The sequence below is a fragment of the Pleurodeles waltl genome, chromosome 10 (genome assembly GCF_031143425.1).
Source record: "Pleurodeles waltl isolate 20211129_DDA chromosome 10, aPleWal1.hap1.20221129, whole genome shotgun sequence".
Lineage (NCBI taxonomy): Eukaryota > Metazoa > Chordata > Amphibia > Caudata > Salamandridae > Pleurodeles > Pleurodeles waltl.
The window spans coordinates 241,428,266-241,448,527 of NC_090449.1; the positions used below are offsets into that span (position 1 = coordinate 241,428,266).

Sequence of the window (20,262 nt, forward strand, 5' to 3'; positions counted from 1 at the left end):
ATGGGATAGTTTAGAAAACACATTTTTTAGGTACATGGAGGCAGGGGAGAGAGTTGGTGTCTTTGATAGACTGTTAACTTGCTGTCCCTTGAGTTAATGTTTGGAGTTTTGTATGCAGACAGTTCATCACAGCAATGTTCATGCTGGTTAAAACAGTTCTGCTGACCCCCATTGCAAACTTACAGATTGCGGCTGCAGTCCCTGCTGATAACCAAGCCAGTCAGTTCACACAGTTTGACATTCACGAGTGTTGCTCATGTGAGGAAAGAGGCCTAAAGGAAGTGCAGTGTGCTATCATAGTTTTTTTTATTTTTAAAAAGGGACAAAATGAGCAATGAAGTCATGATTGAGAACAATGTAGATTTTCCTAATACATTATGACAAAGTCTTAAATTTTATTAAAGACAGAGGCAAGTATTATGCTTTATCTCAATAGCAGCAGTCAAGAACGTAAAAACTACAACTCCAAGGGCTCAGCACAAGCTAGCCAATGGGGAAAAAACAATTAACATCATAACCAATCATAAAGCGATGAATGTAGAAGGTCGTGCTTGACCGAACAGCCCTCTTTTCTTGTGCAAGATATCAAACCGTATTAAAAAAAAAAAAAAAAAAAAAAAGGTAAAATAGAAACAACTATAGAAAAAGCCAAAGTAAACAGTTCCTTGCAAAAGTTCACGAAGGGAAAAGTCGGTGAAGAAACTGGAACATCTCTCCCATATGATGTTGCTGAAGATGTGGCAGAAAAGGAAGGAAGATCCACCAAGGCTTTAACCGGAAGTAGATGGAAGCGCTGGAACCACTGTTGGGAAGGTAGAAAAATCACCAATTAACAAGTGTTGAGGTGGGATAATACTCACCTCTGTCTTTAATAAAATTAAGACTTTCCGTCATAATGTGTTAGGAAAATCTACATTTTATGTCAAGGCTGGAGGCTCTTATTATGCTTTTTTTTTAAAGCACAGTAACTACTAAAGAAGCTGCAGTGTGAACAGGTTTGCACTAAAACACTTGACATTAGACCAATTAGATGATCTCAGAATGTCCAGTTCTGGAACCTGCAAAAAAGGCTTTAGAGGCCATAGCACCCCTAGAGAAATGGGCTCCAAACACGGATATATCAATACCTGCTAAGGACATGAGCCATCTTACCCAACGCGCTAGAGTGGCAGAAGACACAGGAAGATGAGGTTTGCGAAAAGAGATAAGGAGTTGGGACTGAGAGGACGTTCTGAGATCAAAAGTCTGCTGTTCATACTCTTTGAGACATAGTGCAACGCAAAGCTTGGGATGATCTGGAAAATAAGGATAAAATGCTGAATTTAGGTTAGTTTTTGTGAGTCTATTAACTGTGTACATCTCCCCAGTGGGGGAGTGACATCCAAAGCTTTGACGTCAGATAAACGTTTAATGGAAACCAAACATAATGTAGGAAGTTGGCTCTGTATGCACTATTTCAAAGTAAAGAATAGTATGCACAGAGTCCAAGGGTTCCCCTTAGAGGTACGATAGTGGCAAAAAGAGATAATACTAAAGCTCTATTTTGTGGTAGTGTGGTCGAGCAGTAGGCTTATCAAAGGAGTAGTGTTAAGCATTTGTTGTACACCCACAGGCAATAAATGAGGAACACACACTCGGACAATTCCAGGCCAATAGGTTTTTGTATAGAAAAATCTTTTCTTAGTTTATTTTAAGAACCACAGGTTCAAATTTTACATGTAATACTTCAAATGAAAGGTATTGCAGGTAGATACTTTAGGAACTTTGAATAATCACAAAAGCATATATACTTTTCAAATAATTCACATATAGCTATTTTAAAACTAGACCGTGCAATTTTCACAGTTCCTAGGGGGAGTAAGAGTTTGTTAGTTCTTGCAGGTAAGTAAACCACGTATGTGGTTCAAGTTTGGGTCCAAGGTAGCCCACCGTTGGGGGTTCAGAGCATCCCCAAAGTTACCACATCAGCAGCTCAGGGCCGGTCAGGTGCAGAGTTCAAAGTGGTGCCCAAAACGCAAAGGCTTCAATGGAGAAGGGGGTGCCCCGGTTCCAGTCTGCCAGCAGGTAAGTACCCGTGTCTTCGGAGGGCAGACCAGGGGGGTTTTGTAGGGCACCGGGGGGGGGGACACAAGTTAGCACAGGAAGTACACCCACAGCAGCACAGGGTGGCCGGGTGCAGTGTGCAAACACACGTCGGGTTTCCAATGTAAATCAATGGGAGACCAAGGGGTCTCTTCAGCGATGCAGGCAAGGGGGGGTGCTCCTCGGGGTAACCACCACCTGGGCAAGGGAGAGGGCCTCCTGGGGGTCACTCCTGCACTGGTGTTCCGATCTTTCAGGTCCTGGGGGCTGCGGGTGCAGAGTAGCAAGTCTCACGCTTCCGGCGGGAAACGCAGTTTTCTTGAGGTTGCTCCTTTGGAAACAAAGTTGCAGTCTTGGGTGAACAGAGCCGCTGTCCTCAGGAGTTTCTTGGTCCTTCTAGAGCAGGGCAGTCCTCTGAGGATTCAGAGGTCGCTGGTCCTGGGGAAATCGTCGCTGGAGCAGTTTCTTTAGAAGTGGTGAGGCAGGCCGGTAGAGCTGGGGCCAAAGCAGTTGGTGTCTCCATCTTCTCTGCAGGGTTTTTCAGCTTAGCAGTCCTCTTCTTCTTAGGTTGCAGGAATCTGAGTTCCTAGGTTCTGGGGAGCCCTTAAATACTAAATTTAAGGGCGTGTTTAGGTCTGTTGGGGTTAGTAGCCAATGGCTATTAGCCCCGAGGGTGGATACACCCTCTTTGTGCCTCCTCCCAAGGGGAGGGGGGTCACATTCCTATCCCCACAGGGGGAATCCTCCATCTGCAAGATGGAGGATTTCTAAAAGTTAGTCACCTCAGCTCAGGACACCTTAGGGGCTGTCCTGACTGGCCAGTGACTCCTCCTTGTTCTCATTATCCCCTCCGGCCTTGCCGCCAAAAGTGGGGCCGTGGCCGGAGGGGGCAGGCAACTCCACTAGCTGGAGTGCCCTGTGGTGCTGTAACAAAGGGGGTGATCCTTTGAGGCTCACCGACAGGTGTTACAGTTCCTGCAGGGGGAGGTGTGAAGCACCTCCACCCAGTACAGGCTTTGTTACTAGCCACAGAGTGACAAAGACACTCTCCCCATGTGGCCAGCAACATGTCTCAAGTGTGGCAGGCTGCTAAAACCATTCAGCCTACACAGGTAGTTGGTTAAGGTTTCAGGGGACACCTGTAAGGTGCCCTCTGTGGTGTATGTTACAATAAAATGTACACTGGCATCAGTGTGCATTTATTGTGCTGAGAAGTTTGATACCAAACTTCCCAGTTTTCAGTGTAGCCATTATGGTGTTGTGGAGTTCGTGTTTGACAGACTCCCAGACCATATACTCTTATGGCTACCCTGCACTTACAATGTCTAAGGCTTTGCTTAGACACTGTAGGGGCACAGTGCTCATGCACTTGTGCCCTCACCTATGGTATAGTGCACCCTGCCTTAGGGCTGTAAGGCCTGCTAGAGGGGTGACTTATCTATACTGCATAGGCAGTGTGAGGTTGGCATGGCACCCTGAGGGGAGTGCCATGTCGACTTACTCGTTTTGTCCTCACCAGCACACACAAGCTGGCAAGCAGTGTGTCTGTGCTGAGTGAGGGGTCCCCAGGGTGGCATAAGACATGCTGCAGCCCTTAGAGACCTTCCCTGGCATCAGGGCCCTTGGTACCAGGGGTACCAGTTACAAGGGACTTACCTGGATGCCAGGGTGTGCCAATTGTGAAAACAAAAGTACAGGTTAGGGAAAGAACACTGGTGCTGGGGCCTGGTTAGCAGGCCTCAGCACACTTTCAAATCAAAACTTAGCATCAGCAAAGGCAAAAAGTCAGGGGGTAACCATGCCAAGGAGGCATTTCCTTACACATAACATAGTAAGGTTTGCAGAAAGCGTTTAAAGGGACAGAGCTGTATCGTCGGGCCAAGAAATAAACAATTTTAAAACCATATCTACATCCCCCAATTTTGTATATTTCGGAAGAGGAGGTTTAGAAAATTTTACTCCCTTTAAAAGACTGAAAATAAGAGTGTTCTCCAACTGGTTTTCCGTCAATGTGTGGATGATTCAGCAAAATAGCTTATCTGTAAAGATTTATGATTCTGTAAGACTTGCCTGTACTGGCCTCCACAGCCAAAAAAATTACAATATAGAATATATCTGCTGAAAAGGGATTGATAGGTTTTCAAATTGATCAAACAGCACTGATCAAACTAACACAGTCTCGTATCTGAATCAAATCTATGCTGCGAAGACAGATAAAAACTCTCTTGCGAGCAAGTGACTTGGGAAAATTGAGTAGCACTCCCGTACAGGAAGGGCTGGCGCACTCTTGTATACACATCACACAATCTGGCTCCGTAGCCATACCTTACTTGCACCATCAGGAAAGCCTATACAAATTGCCTTTGTAAGGCTGTTTGGCCTAAGGATAAAGGAGTTAAACCTGGAATGAAACTCTCTCACCAACATAGAGGTGCAGGCTTTGTGACTACAAATCTGAGACTTTTATCCATTTACTGTGCTGTTGCCCGGCACTGTTGAATGCATGACACATGTTGTAATTAAGACCTCTTTTTCTCCGCCATGGTATACAATCCTGCACTGAGGCTAGATCGTGGTAACCTTGTTGACTATGATTTCTGGAGTTCCTTTGTTCTCGACCTCTGAAACCTCTGCCTCCCTGAGAATAGAAGTGCGGTTTTAAATCTTGGTAGTAGACTAAGTCGTTGAAGGAGCCTCTGGATCCCTGATTTCAGTAGGTCCGGCTAGTAAATCGGCTCCTTCCTCTACTGGCCCGTGCAAAAAAAAAAACCACAGGGTAAAGACTATTATTATTTTTTTTTTCCCAAAGATTGTTGAGCTTTGTCGAAGAAAGAAAAAGTGGAAACATATCTGCTAAGATCTTTAATAAAGGTGACTCCGAAGAGTTGACTGTTAGCTTTTTATGCCTGGATCGAGCATAGCTGGATAAGCCAATTTAGGGTCCAATTTTAAGAGGAGACCTTTCCATCTTTTGTGTTATAACAGCATTGGCATACCCAAATAAACAGAAGGTTCTCTGAATCCACATGGACAGATCTTGAGGGTCAATGGCGCTGTTGTCCAATCTAGCGGACTACACTAAATCAAAAATGTGAGCAAGAGGGCCCACTATATCCAGAAGCTTGTCTTGACAAGAAAACCATGCCTTGTCAACACCCTTTCTTGGGTCCTTGTCAAATTTTGAAAAGAAAATCAATAATAGCTGGTCAGTGGTAGGGACGGGAGTAATATTTGAAGAAAGGGAAGTTCTGGGACATTCAGATCTTAATTTACTCCAGGTTTGTTTATCCAGGTTACTTAGTAAAGCAAGGGTTACTCGTCGATCTCGGCTATATTGTTGATCACTTGGCTAGAACTGGAACAATAACAGTGCTACTAACTCGCCATTTCTCCGTGGTTCAGCAAAAACCTCTGGGCGTGCCATTGTTGTCGGTAGTCCTAAGGACCTGGCCTGCGACCTTTTGAACTGCTCCGCTACAGTCGGGTGACCTTTCGTCTTTACTAATTCTGCGTGTAAGCCAGTGAATTATGACAAGGCTCCTTTGTGAGAACATAAACAAATATTTCATGAGGACAAGGAGCATAGCCCTGAAGTCCTGAGGGTTGAAACGTGTTAGATATGGCATTGTTTTTATCGCACATGAAGCTGTATATAGACATTCACAAGTGAACCAATAAAATTATTTATGTTCAAAGAAGATGTGATTGATGAAATAAAAAAAGACTCTCTCTTTTTTTTCTTTTTTTTTTTAAATACCGAGCCTTGAAGAAATACATAATCCCCTACATGGGGCAGCAAGAAACCGTTCTGTGGAATTAGGATGCTGGTTAAAGGAGGGATCAAACATGGAAGTGCCCTCCGCATCCAGAACCTTCTTGGCTAGAAAGGGACCAATCCTAGATTTTCTTGGCAGAGGAGGGGAAGAAGGGTCATCCAACCCCAGAGCATCGCATCAACATCAACATCTGCATCCTCAGTGTCTAAGATAGTTGAGATCATTTTACCATCATGAATGTTCTTATTTTTTCATTTACATTTAGTATAAGCTAAGGAATTTGGCTCCTTAGAAGAAAGCCTGGGAGGAGCATTGTCCTCTTTCTGGAGTGAAGGATCCTCACTGGACATGTGGCGAAACACTCATGGATGTCATGACTTGTTTCTTTTTGGATGGTAAAGGAATAGATTTTCGTTTTCTGACCCCCCCCCCCTCCTTTGAATTAGCCAGTTAAGACTGTGATATCATGCTTTTCGTAGAATTTTCAATGTTTTTGGACATGTTTTCCATGAAAGACGAAATGGCTTGTTCAACCGAAGAATAAATAAAATCACTTTTTATTTTTTTTATTTTTTATAAAGCTTCCCCATCATTTACTTCCTGTAATAAAGGGGAGCTGTCAATTTCCATGTTAAATACAAAGGAAAAAATACAAATAGCCAGGAAAGGGTTTTAATGTCCAGCAGAACCTCAGGGGGGAGTGTTAAGTATAGATTAAACACGCCCACAGGGCGTTTACTATTTCTGGAGATGGGCAAGGAGAGGGAGTGACAGGCAGCGCCCTCTGAGGAGAAGGGGAGAAGACTGCGCCCTCGAGTGAAGATGTGGAGCCTCACAGAAGCAAACGGAAGCTTCTACCCATCTCTCAAAGTAGTTGGAAGCAATACTGGCTGAGCAAAAGGCTCCAAACACAGTTTTGGCATGCGGAATGCAGGTAAAACTAGCATGGAGCTGTGCTGAGGCAGAAACAAATGTGCGCCACAGTGAACCCGGCGTAACTATGGTGGTGATGCAAAGAAACCGAGCGCCGCCAGCACGTGGCAGAGGACAAAGGAAATGAAGAGCGCAAGACGCTCTAGCACGGTACTACTATTTATTAAGAAAATGACCATACACAAGTAATATAACAGTAAAAATACAGCATAGTAATAGAAAGCAGTATGAAAACTGAAAAAAAGGTACCGCGAGCAGCAAGAAAAGAGGGCTCTTCAGTCGAGCATGACCTTAAACATTCATCTGGTTTGTGATTGGTTATGATGTTCATTGTTTTTTCCCATTGGCTAGCTTGTGCTGAGCCTCTGGGAGTTGTAGTTTTTACTTTTTTGACTGCTGCTTTTGAAATAAGGCAAGGTTAAAAAGCATAATAGAAGCCTCCAGTCTTGACATTAAATTGAACTTTGTTAATAGTTTGTAACAGTGTAGAGGGTACTGGTGTCCAGGGATACTCTTTCCGCCTTTATCGCAAGGCCAGCCATATCCTGAAATAATGAGGGAATTAAACAATACACAGAGGATGTTAGATGTTTTAGAAACAGATCATCCTCTCATTTTCTTTGGTAATAATAAGAGAGCTTTAAAAAGGATACCTGAACTAAACATTCAACTACAAAACTAGCGAAGCCTGTAACTTTAAAAAGCCACTTTAAAAAAAAAAAGAAAAAAAAAAAAAAGAGCTTAATTAGCTCAGGGAGATGAAAGATCTGTTTGTTGATCAAGTTCAAATATAAGTGATCGTATTAAAATGACATCTATACAAGGAGTTGTCGTAATTCAAATATAGTAACCAAGACAGAAATTGTGCCACTCTTGTATGGCTGCACAGTATGAGTTGCCACTTTAGACCATTATGCCCAGTATTTCTCTTTCAGGAAATGACTTGGAATTCTTTGCCCACTGTATACGAAATACTAATAAATCATTACTGAGCTGTATCGAGACAAATGTGGTGAAAACATGAAGTAGATAGCAAGAAACATGTTGGAGGCCTATACCAGTAGTAACTGGCTGGGGATCCTCAAACACCTCATGGAAATAAATGTCATTAGAGAAAACATACATTATTCAATATTTCAATCCTTATAAAGATGTTACTTAACTGCTACTTTTACATAATACCATATTGTAAATTGAGCACACACCAGTTATTTGAGCTTACTCATGTTGTAACTGCTGCAGCTTGTATCTGCCTTGTAGATTGTCCAGTGGTGCAAAAGTAACCAAATTATCCTTATGTGCTACACTGAATAAGGCCCCACCATGTATAATATTGTACAACACATGTTCATATTAGCAGTTAAACACCGATTTCTAAGCCTCAGGGGAAATGCCTGTGCACGCCAGAGAGAGACCATTGGGGCTGGTCGACTCTTACTAAAGGCACCCTTAAACACATTGTAGCAAGGGTGAATAATGGTTAAGGGGATAAGGTTAATGTGTTTAGATTGTCCGTTGTGGAAAGAAGACATGCTTGTTTTGGGTACTTTCTGTGCTTTACTTGTTAAAATACTATTATGCTTATTGCACTTGCAATAGATATTACCCTGATTCAGATTTCCTATTGTCAAATAAGCAGCACTTTCACACACAAACAAAACTGTTTATCCTAACTTATTTGTCAATTTTTATTCAGCTGCATCAGTTTGTGCAAAACAATTTTACAAGTGCAAGAATGGCGCTAGTTGGACTGGGTATGTATTTTATCTGCATTATGGAACCATTTCTGTATAAGTACACAATGCGTATTTCTCACTTGGTGCCGTAACTCTTGAGTTGTGCTGTATTACTTGTGTAACTGTTTCTTATATTTGTGTTTTAGTGGCTGATCCATATTTGGACATTTATTTTTCATGTTTAAGCAGCAACAGCCAGTTATTATGTTATGCACAGGTCACTATTTTGTTTGCACAGCTTGTGTGTGAGCTGCATCTTCAAAAAAGAGATTTAAGAGTCTACATTTACCAGTTTAGAATGCTAAAATAGAATTCGGATGGTGGAAAACCTGCCACTAAGTTGGAAGTTCCACCATCATATGTCTGGGTTAGAATAAGAAATAATGTTTTGGGGAGAGAAGGTTGTACAAATTGCATGGCCATTCATACCATGGAAGCCATTGCATAGTTGCTGTTAAAGTTTGGTGCAGACGTTGCCACATTAGAAACTGGTAGGGGACATCTATTTTTGTGTCAGGGAGAGAAAGAATTTCTCAACATTCTGCTGTAAAGGGGAAAAAAATGTTATTTCCAAAAGTACATCTCCACTCAACTTAAGTTTGTGTGTTTACCACTTTATCAGTTAATATTGGTTTACACTACTAGTAGATTTTAGAACTGCTCCTTGGAAATGGTTATGAATGACCGAAAAGTTAGAAATCGGTCTTCAACATTAGATGTCTTCCTCTGCTCTTGTGAATTGTTCAGCTTCCTCATAGATGTTATTTTTGCGATGGAGTATGCTGTAAATGCAGTTGGACAGCTTCTGTCTGCTGACCTCTGTAATATCCAGATCTTGAGTCTTGAGCTGTGTGAATCTCATTATAGACATATACTTACAGATTGTGAATTTCTGGCACTCTGATTTTCATAGCTTCTCTACTGAAGTCAACACTCTTTGGCCAGGTCACAGAGGAGGAAGAAATGGGCCACTGCTTTGGTCCCCAGGGGATCTTTTATCCGTGACACTGAATTTGACCTGCCCTACCTCTCCAAAGCTAGTTTGCGGAAGTGTAGAAGGACATATTGTAGATTATTTGTGATCACCGGCCAGAAAACTAGCAACAGCTTTCCATCCTCTCACGGTCGATAAAATGAGCACTGGTGAGTTAGGTTTCACACATCTGTTATTCAGTGAAGACTCCCCAAGAGGTGTTTGCATCACAAGTGGTTCTTATGGTTGGGGGCTTTGACCCATGCAAATCTTGCACAACATTAACTTCTACAGTTTCACTCTGGCCTTTATAAATATGCAACCTTTTTGAGAGCCATTTCTTTTGGCTACATCTACATCTTGGTTCCTTAGTAAAAGATGTTGGGCCAAAAAAGTTCGCTGAATTTTGGATGATAGATATTCTAAGTTTTTGACCTTGTAAGATGATTTTTTTTTTGTCCCATGAAATGACTGCGTGACCATGCAGCTCAGTTGTCTGTGCTTGATTTTCCAAAGTAGCTTATTTATAATGTTTAGTGCCTTAATGGACATGTATGCTTAGCATCCACTTGGCTCCATTTATTATGTGCAGCGAGGAATGTTTAGCACAACAATGAAATTGTTAAGAAAGACGCAGAAAATACTTGTGAATGATGCTATTGGAAATTTGTCTTAGGTTTATGTATGCGCTATTTCTATAGCGCAAACCTAGCCAAAAGTCAGCAAAGAGCTGTACAAGATCTAAGAAGAGCAAAAAGTCAATGCATAATCGGAGGGGTTTGTGGACCGTTAATGCATTGCAATCCATACAGTGTTCGCGCAGTCCTGATGGATAGAGGGATGTTCCACTCCTTTGTGTCTAGCTGAAAAAGGCCTCAAATTATTATTATTATTTTTTTTTTATTATTTTGTTTTCTTTTTCTTTCTTTCTTTATTTTTTGTACACTTTTTAGTCTTCAATTTAAGGGTGTCCCAGCTGAGGGTGTGCAAAGAACCATCACAAATGGTGAGCATGTCTTCAAGATAAGCGAGAGTGTTGCTTGTGATAGCTTTGTAAATTATGCAGCTAGTTGTATGGGCTGGCAAGAGGAGCCAGTGGAGTTCTAAGAGGAAGGGGGTGATTGATCATATTTCTTCAGGCCTTTGAGACTTGCTGAAACATGTAGAATTCTCTACAGGGGTGCCAGTGTGGAGTCTAGGAGACCATGAAGATGGGTGCTACCACCATCCAGATGCAAGAATGCAAGTGCTTTAACAACAATTCTGAAGTCACTGTCTGGAAGTAGCCGTTTGAATTTCTTTGGAATAAAGAACTCTTAACAGCTCTTCTTTGGTTATTTAAACATTTTTTTGGGGGGGGGGGGCGGGAGTGGGTGGCAGTATGTTTCTTGAGGTTAAGTTGATGTTGGTGTCTAGTCTGAATCCAAGTGACTTGGCATTCACTGAAAGTTGGGTTTTGAAGCTCTGAAGGTTCATGTTATTGAGTCAAGGTTTTACTGTTTCTTGTTGTTCTTTGGGCACTGGGATTTCGAGCAGTAGGAAAGTACCCTCTTTTTGGCATGGTTACCCCCACATTTTGCCTTTTGTCAGTATGTTTTGACTGTGTTCACTCTGATCATGCTAACCACTACCCCAGTGACTGTGCTCTCTTTAAACTTGGTTGCTTGGACCACTAACACCCCACATTTGGCATTCTGGTGCCAACTTATAAGTCCCTATCATATGGTACCCAGGGTATTGGGGCACTAGGGCCACCCCCATGGGCTTCAGCATGTATTATACCATCCATGGGGAGCCCATGCAAAGTGTATCTGCAGGCCTGCCATTGCAGCATGCATGAAAGTGTGCATGCACCCTTTTCGCTTTAGGTCACTAAAAGTCACCCCTATGGTAGGCCATCCTAGCCTAGAGAGCAGGGTACCTGTGTGTAATGGATCCCCTGCATAAACGGAGGTGCCTCCACGAACTCCAGCACAGTTTTCCTGGACTTCGTGAGTGAGGGGACGCCATTTTACATGTACTGGACATAGGTCACCACTTATGTCCAGCTACATAATGCGAACTCTGAACCTTGCCATGTTTGGTAACAAACTTGTCAGAATCATACTCGTAATACTGTTGCCAGTATTGGTTGTATGATTCCATGCACTCTGGGGGCTCTTTAGAGGACCCCCAGCATTGCCCCTACCTACTTTCTGGGGTTTTCTGGGCAGCCAATGCTTCTGCCACCCTTCAGACAGGTTTCTGCCCCCCTGCTCCTTGAACAGCTCAAGCCCAGGAAGGCAGAACAAAAGGATTTCCTTGGGGACAGGGAGGCAGCACCCTCTCCCTTTTTGACATGGGTGATACATGGCTTGTGGAGGGGTAGCCTCCCCAAGCCACTGGTATGCTTTGGAGGGCACATTTAGTGCCCTCCTTGCATAAACCAGTCTGCACCAGTTCAGGGACCTCCAGTCCCTGCTCTAGCACAAAAATGGACAATGGAAAGGGGTGTGACCACTCCCCTGTCCATCACCACCCCATGAGTGGTGCCCAGAGCTCCTCCAGATGGCCCCTTGATTCTGCCACTTTGAATCTGAGGTGGACAGAGGCCTTTGGGACTATCTGAGTGGCCAAGTCAGGCAGGTGACTTCAAAGCCCCCTCCTGATAAGTGGTCACCTGGCTAGGTGACCAGTCCACCTTCCAAGGCTATTTAGGTCACCCTCCTGGGTGGGGTACGCAGATTCAACAGGGAAGACTGCAGCAGGACTCCTCACAACCGTTTACTTTGACTTCTGGCCACTGGAACCGCAATAGCGACGACCTCGCCCTGCAACATTGTTTCTCCAGCTCCTTACTGCAACATTTCTCTGAATTCCCTGAGGGCGGCAAGTCTTCAGTCTGCGCAAGAAGGAATCTCCCTTGGTGTGAAGGAGTCACTTCTCTGCATCCGCAGGCACCAGCTACAACGATGACCGGCTGCGTGGATATCCTCTCATCCTGAGCTGTGTGAATCCTGCATCATGGGTGGTGGTCTGGAGTGATCCCGTTGGTCCTATCTGCCAGCTGTGCATCTTTGGTGAAGGTAAGCCCTTGCTTTCCCATGCAGGACAGTACCCCAGTGCACAGTGTCTCTTGCAGCTACCAAGGCTTTTTGGCATCTTCTCCGAGGGATCTTCAGGCTCTGTGTAGCCCCAGCACTCATTCCTGCTACGCACAGCCCTCTGCGTGCTTCTCCTGCGACGTGGGACCTCTCCTTAGGTGTGCTGCGTGGGCCTCTGCAACTCCAGGGCGACTTGCCTGTGCGTCTTCTGTGGGGTCTGCCTCTTCATCTTTGGACTGTCTGCACTGCTGAGGGTCACCTGGGACTTTCTCACCACCCACCCCCTCCCCCACCCTTCCCACACGCCCTTGTGGGTTGAGTGTCCCCTTGGACCTTGCTGGCCCCTGGTAGCTCCACTTTTCCTCCAACTGCGACATTTGTCTTTGCAGAGGCTTTTTGGTGACTGCAATCCTTCATCCGGCGAGGGACATTGACTGCATCACTCAGGAGCTCTTCATCTGCTCCAGTGCTGCATTGCTGATTGTCTTCGTCTCACCGTCCACCAGCTCCTGCATCCACAGATGGGTGGGTAGTGGCTCATGCCACCACCAGACTCTTCAACTGGAACTGGACTTGGTCCTCTTCTTTTCCAGGTCTTCCTCTTCCAGGATCCACCTTTGGTTTCTTGCAGTCTTGTCTGGGTCTTGAAATATCCTTCTCTGAAGTCCTGTGCGTTGGCTTTGGTAGATCTAGTAATTTACCTCTTTCCTCCTGGTTGCTGGGGGGAGCACTCTAGTACTTACGATTGGGGTTTCTTAGTACCTCCAGCTGCCCTCTACTGATTCCACTTCCTTGGATGGGGTCCCGACCTTCGCATTCCACCGTCTTAGTATGTGGTTTGTTCTCCCACTAGGCCTTCAGTATTGCCTTTTGCTTTTCACTGTTTTCTATTGGTTTTTATGCCTATTCCTGATTGTTACTGTACATATATAGTATGTTTACTTACCTCCTATTGGAGGATTGCCTATCTAGTATTTTAGTATGTGTCACTAAAATAAAGTACCTCTATTTTTGTAACACTGTGTGGTCCTTCCATGTGTGTAAGTGCTGTGACCACAGTGGTATTGCGTGAGCTTTGCATGTCTCCTAGATAAGCCTTGGCTGCTCAGCCACAGCTTGCTCTAGAGAGCCTGGCTTCTGGACACTGCCTACACTTCACTAATAAGGGCTGGACATGGTATAAGGTGATAATTCCATAGGTATCCGCTATATACCAGACCAGCTTCCTACACGAGCAGCTCCTCACTACTGACTAACTTGGCGCTGTGAGGTGGGGGCAGCACACCACGAATCCACATGCAAGCCATGAGCCGGCAGCCAGTTGAAGAGTTGATGGAGGTTGCTTGTTTCAACCACGGACCACACGTACCTGAGCCATTGTTGAGGGGGAATGATGGGGGAGATGGTCAGGTCGGGGGGGTGGTCGGGACACAGCCTGTTTCATTCTCCAGGGGCCGCAGTGGCTTGGGCTACCTCTGCATCTACAGGCCACATTCTCTGCCCCAAACCTCAACTACAACTCCTTACTATGAGAAGAGGTGAGTTTAGGCAAGATACAGCATGGGGAAGGATTGCACCATGGGCCCATAGCTTTTGAAGAACCCACTAGCACTTCACAGGTACAGGCAATAGGCCACAGGTATCAAGTTACCCCAAGGTAGCAACCCATAGCATCCCATAACAAATTACACTCGACTACAAAAGCAAGTCCTATTAGGGTATGCACTGCTCCGCAATGTAATGCAACAGAGGAAGGAGAAAGGAGGTTGGAGAAAGAGTAAAAGTGGAAGAGCGTGAAGAGAGAAGTGTGGGGCAGCAAGTTATGTCTCACTGCATAGTTGAGCCCCAAGTTGCGAAAGCGGCCCAACTAGGTTTGGGTGTGGATTCTGGCTCGGGTAAGCTCCCTCCCTCTCCCATCCTGAGCGTCGGTACTCCTTACCAGCCATTGGAAGTTGTGGCACCTACTTGCCACTGTCAGCGACTACACCAGCTATTGTGCAAGGAAGGATACAAGCAGAGCCACCTTCTCAGCATTCCATATAAGTTGGAAGCATGCTCATAGAGTATTCGTGGCACGCAGCCTTCACGCCGAGTCAAGAAGAGACCAGAAAGTGCACCACTTAGGCCAAACGCAAGGCCCACAGCAAAGGTCATAGCCGTGGAAAATGAAGAAGACCCAAAGCAGCCATTCGTATATACAGTGTATTGTGAACCACTTGAGCACAGCAGAACACCTGTGGAGGGGTGGGAGGGAGAGGGGGGGGCTGTCCCCATTCCTCATCAGAACATCTCAGGCTGTGAGGATGTACCTGGAACCAACATAAATACTATTAATTCCTCCCTACTAGCTGCGGTCAAGGCTCACCTGGCAGCTGCACAACACTAGGAGAGGCTAGAACAAGGTTCCCTGTGAATGTAGCAGGCTTGCCATCAACCAGCAAAATAGCAAGGGCACAGATTATGAATGACAGCCGTGCTAAAGTGACTAGAAGCACCCAAAGACTCTTCTCGTTGAGAGAAGAAAACATTGCGAAAGTCCATGAAAAACAGCAAGTGAAATAAAAGGCAACCTCAAAACAGTTGTAAACTGATGTGCTGTCAGTCACAAAACTGAAACACCACTATGAATGTGAGGGGGCAAGGCAAGGACTGCAGAGCGGAGGGGCTGACCACTTATCCAATTTTTCATACAAAGACATTGCATAAGGATACCACTAAACAGCCCCCACAAGAGGACCAAGAAGATCAGGAGACTAATTCAATTGCAAACCCATCCATGCTATTAAACCTCGATGTGACACGCCAGAGTTTGCTGGAGAATGGGAGGAGAGACACACATGGAGAGTATGCATGCAGCAAGGCCAATGTCCTTTTCACAGGTGATGGCTGTCACCAGCCGCGGTAGAGCTCCTGTGCAACTAAATCCTCCTCAGACAATCCGAAAGTTGTAGTCTGACAATATGAGGAGGAATGGCTCACAAAGTACAATAAAAATAATAAGGGTGATGGAGAACGGTCATTAAGCTGCCTCCAGCAAATTAGAGGCAAACTGGATCAGGGTGGCTGAGCTTCAACAAGAGCTCGTTCTTTGTAAATCTGGGGTGGCTACTCACGTCGATAAAGCTGCATGTGCCCCAACATCAACAATCCTGAACTCCACCCCGAAGTTCAATTCAAGGGGAGGATGGGACACATTGAAGAGAAACATTTTACAACTTGTCTGTCATATACCCTTGTTATATCGCACGTCCGATCATCTCAAATTAATAAAATTTGAAACCCACTCCTTGACCAGCCACAGAGAATCTATGGTAACAGAGTAGATAGACATCACAGACATTAAAAACATCCTTTTGGAAAACAGACAATTTAAGGAATGTGGCCATCCTTATTAATTAGCCAAGGACAGAAAAATATCCTTACATCCTGATAGAGAGACTAAATGGCCCCTCAAAAGAAAAAGAAGCCTACAGTGTACTAAGAGGAACAAAGCACACAACTGCCCATGCATGGGGGGAAAAAAGATCAGAGTTTACCTGACTACCACTCTGGGGGACAGCTCTTCTTTTGGCTCTAAAATACTGGTACCCTTGATAATGAACAAATAAATTGCAGGTAGCTCCTGGCAGTGCTTACGAACAAAGGCCAGCTGAATTTGTAGCAGGACATTATATGCTTCCAAGAGACATGGGCAATTGAACCCATCTCCATCTTGGAGTACTATGCAATTCACGTAGCGGCCCAGAAGGTCGTGTTTGGGAGACCCTTGGGGGGTCCTTTTCGTATACATGAAAATGGAGCTGCAACTTAAAAGGAAGGAGCGAAAAAATTCCATGCATGATAGACAAGCTATAGAATGTCAAGGCCTGATTATGGATGGTAAAGTCACTCTCATCCTGTTGATAAATCTGTACATCAACCCTTGCATGAATGAGAAACGAAAGGTGGTCACAAACCTCTCTGACCAGGTAAAGATGCTCCTCTACGAACACCCAGGGCATGAGTCTATTGTGGCTAGCGATTTCTAACATACAAAATTTGTGCCAACTTGGTAGGGTGGCCTCGTACTATACTAAAGGGATGCTTTATGGAGTTAGTCCTAGGTTTGTGTGATCAGAAAGATCTGCAGGAGGAAAATTCAAAACCCGCATTTAGAAACATCTCAAGGCTGGACTACATCTTTCTGAGCAAACATCTTCTAAGCAAATGTGAAACATACAATGTTCAGACGAGAACGGAAAGTGACCATCACCCACTCGCAACAGTGGTTAACACGAGCTCAAAGTGCCATACTGCCTTCACCACTGCTGATCAGTTAGTACCAGTTAACACCAGACCACTGCATAAAAGATTAAAATGGGGTCCCAGTAGCAGACTGTTACACCAAAAGTGGAAGGCAACATTCAACCTTTGATTACAAAATGACAGCAGGGAAACATCAAGAGGCCACAATAAGTGAACAACACCCAGCTTTAACCGTTGATAACACAAAATCTTGTCATTCTTCGAGACTCCTCTGCATATATCTGCAAATGAGAACTTCGAGCTTGGCAAAAGGATGTGCCGCCTCGCTGAGTTAAGATAGACGAGAGAGTGGCACATTCACTAAAAGTACGTTAAGAAGCATAAAAAGATAGTTTGTACTCTTAGATGTAGATGGTAAAGTCTTCATGAAGGTTTTTCTGCACGAACTGGAGAGTTGGACGGAGGCCAACAGTAGTATTCCATTCTGTCAAATGGGATTTCACCCAAATGCCTCAACAATGGACACAGTGATTGCCTGGTCATAGTTTGCTGCCAACACCGCTAAAAATCATTGATCCCACTCTACACTTGTTTCATTGATTTATAGCAAGGCCTTCTATGGCATTAACCAAAATACACTCTGGGCTAAATTAGACGCTTGGGAAATTCCAAAGCAACTACTGTCCGCTATTATTGCCCTGTATACAAACACGTGGGTGCAGACTAAAATAACTCATCCATGTTACCCTGAAAACAGCTTGAAACAGGTATGTCATTTCACCAATTTTGTTTAATCAGTTTACAGCAGACCTTGGCTCAGAACTGCAGAAAGGGAATCTTTTCCCACCAAAGCTGGGACTTTAAAAAAAAAAAAAAAAAGCTATTTGATAAGAGACTTCTAGCTGTGGATTCCTTACCTTTGAATTCCCTGGCATCTGCTTCACATCAGCAGTACCCTGCGTGGCGTTATTTGGACCCATGTGTGTTCGCTCCGCGTGGCGTCCTCAGTGTCGGAGTTGTCTGTGATGTCACGGTCGCCTATAAAGGCACCACCCTGGCACGCGTACATCAGTTCTTTTCCTTCATGCTGGTTAAGAGCAGGTCTGGGATCAAGCTACCCTCTGCCTTTTTTGGAAGGACTTTTTCAACCCTTTTGTCAAAGATTTTTCGTCTGTGCAAGATGTCATCAAGAAAGACTGGGTTCAAGCCGTGTGGCACCTGCCATCGCACCATGTCGGTTGACGGACCCCATCCACGTATGTCTCTGGTGCCTCGATCAAAACCACAACTTGAAGTTGTACTCCGACTTCCAGTCCATGGCCCCGAAAGGTTTGACAGCGGCCTCTAAAGCTCATGGCGGCCCGACAGTTGACGTCGGTAGGCGTGACTCCTAGGAGGTCACGGGAGTGCTTAAGGAGCCCCAAGTTCTCTTCTCATTCGAGGTTCTCCGGGCACTCCGAAGAGACACAAAAAGAAGTCATCCAAGTGGACTTCGACTTCACCATGCCCATCGGCTGATGAGGTGTCACAGGAACGTCAATGTTCAGAGCACGGTTCCGGGAGCCGATACCAGATCTGACTACGCCTCCCCCCCCCCCCCCCCCCCCCCCCCCCCCCCAAACTACCCCCTGTTTTTTGGAGTTGCTACATCAGTGCCAATGTTACCCTTCAACAAAGCACTTACTGATGTCCTGCTGGGGACGTGGTCCAAACCCAGCACAGGGGCTCCTGTAAATAGGACAATATGCCGCTGCCATCGACAAGCTCCTACTGACCATAGTTTCCTCATCCGACACCCCATCCCGGAGAGCTTGGTGGTCCAAGCCTCCACTTCCCATGGTGCCTTCCCTTCCGCTCCCCCAGATAGGCCATCCAAGTGGCTGGACCAACTTGGGAAGATGTTTTCTTCCTCCAGCCTGGCATTGAGGTCCATAAACACCTCATGCCTATTGGGCCGTTTTCCCCATACTTTATTGGGTATGGTGGCACAGGTGCTACCCCAGGTCCTGGAGGGTGTACGGGACACTCGGGCTGTCAAGAATGGGAAAGATGCTGCCAAGTTTTCGATTCGGTATGGTTTGGACACGACTGACTCGCTGGGCAGGGTGATTTCATAGATAGTGGCCCTCCGTCGCCACGCCTGGCTTCGTACAACTGGCTTTTCGGGGGATGTCCAGGCAAACCTGATGGACATGCCCTTTGATGATTCACGTCTTTTTGAAGAAAAGGCAGCCTTGGGGCTTGAGCGGTTCAAGGGCTCGAGCTACTGCTAGGTCCTTGGGGCTCACAGAGCCTGCTTCCCAGCAGTCTGCCTTTCACCCCTTTTGAGGCTTCGGAAGGGGTGGGGTATCACACCACCCACTGGTCAGCCACCGTCCATCACAGCATCCAATGCGAGGACAAGGTCGTGGTACGTTCAGCCCCAAAGGGTCTAGCCAGAGGTCAGCCACCACCCAGCCTCCCTCTTCAACAGCGCTCAAGTTCTCCTTGTATGATTCTACAGGACCATGTTCATCCAGTTGGAGGTAGAATTCAATTTCATCTCCCTCTGACTGTCCATAACATCAGACAAATGGGTCTTGTACATCATGAATCCTAATCCTTCCAGTCTTTCCCTCCCTCTATCCCTCCATTGAAAGAACGGCTGAGGGAGGATCATTTAATCTTGCTCCGCAAGGAAGTTTTGGCTTTCGGGAGCTAAAGGAAGGGTCCCGATGTCAGAAGTAGGCAGTGGTTTTAGGCCTGCTACTTTGAGTCCAAAAAAGAACAAGGGTCTTTGCCCTATCCACGATTTTATGGGACGTCAATCTCTTCCTCAAGAAGGAGAAATTCAAGATGCTCACTCTAGCTCAGGTCTTATCTGCCCTAGACCAAGGAGACTGGATAGTAGTGTTGGACTTGCAGGATGCATATTTTCACATCCCCATTCTGCCTACCCACAGGCGTTACTTGGGGTTCAAGTTGGGCCACAAGCACTTTCAGTTTACTGTGTTCCCCTTCGGTCTCATCAGTGACCCTTGGGTGTTCGCCAAAGTGTTGGTGGTGGTAGCAGCTCATCTGCGCAGGTTAGGGTTTTCAGTCTTCCCCTACCTCGATGACTGGCTGAACGCTCCTATGCCCCGGGTTCTTGTCACCCACCTTCAGACTACGGTGGGCCTCCTGCATTCCCTGGGATTCACTATAAACGTGCTGAGGTCACACCTGACACCCTCTCAAAAGCTCCCTTTCATCAGAGCTGTTCTGGACACAGTGCAGTTTTGGGTTTATCCTCCCGAGCAGCGAGCCCAGGATATTCAGGTAAGGATATGTTTTAGCCTCTGTGCTGGATTTCGGTGAGACAGACTGAGGTTGTTGGGACTCATAGCTTCCTGCATAATGTTAGTCAAACATGCAAGATGGCATATGAGGGCTCTGCAATGGGACCTGAAGTCGCA

At 45.4% G+C, this 20,262-nt stretch overlaps 1 protein-coding gene across 1 annotated transcript in view; it reads left to right on the forward strand.

The window, feature by feature from the left end:
* UQCRC2 (ubiquinol-cytochrome c reductase core protein 2) overlaps nt 1–20,262 on the forward strand; it is a 138,237-nt gene that overhangs the window by 67,884 nt on the left and 50,091 nt on the right. Inside the window, exon 8 of the mRNA XM_069210291.1 lies at nt 8,488–8,545. Within this exon, the coding sequence (XP_069066392.1) occupies nt 8,488–8,545 (58 nt within the window). The remainder of the gene's footprint in view (nt 1–8,487; nt 8,546–20,262) is intronic.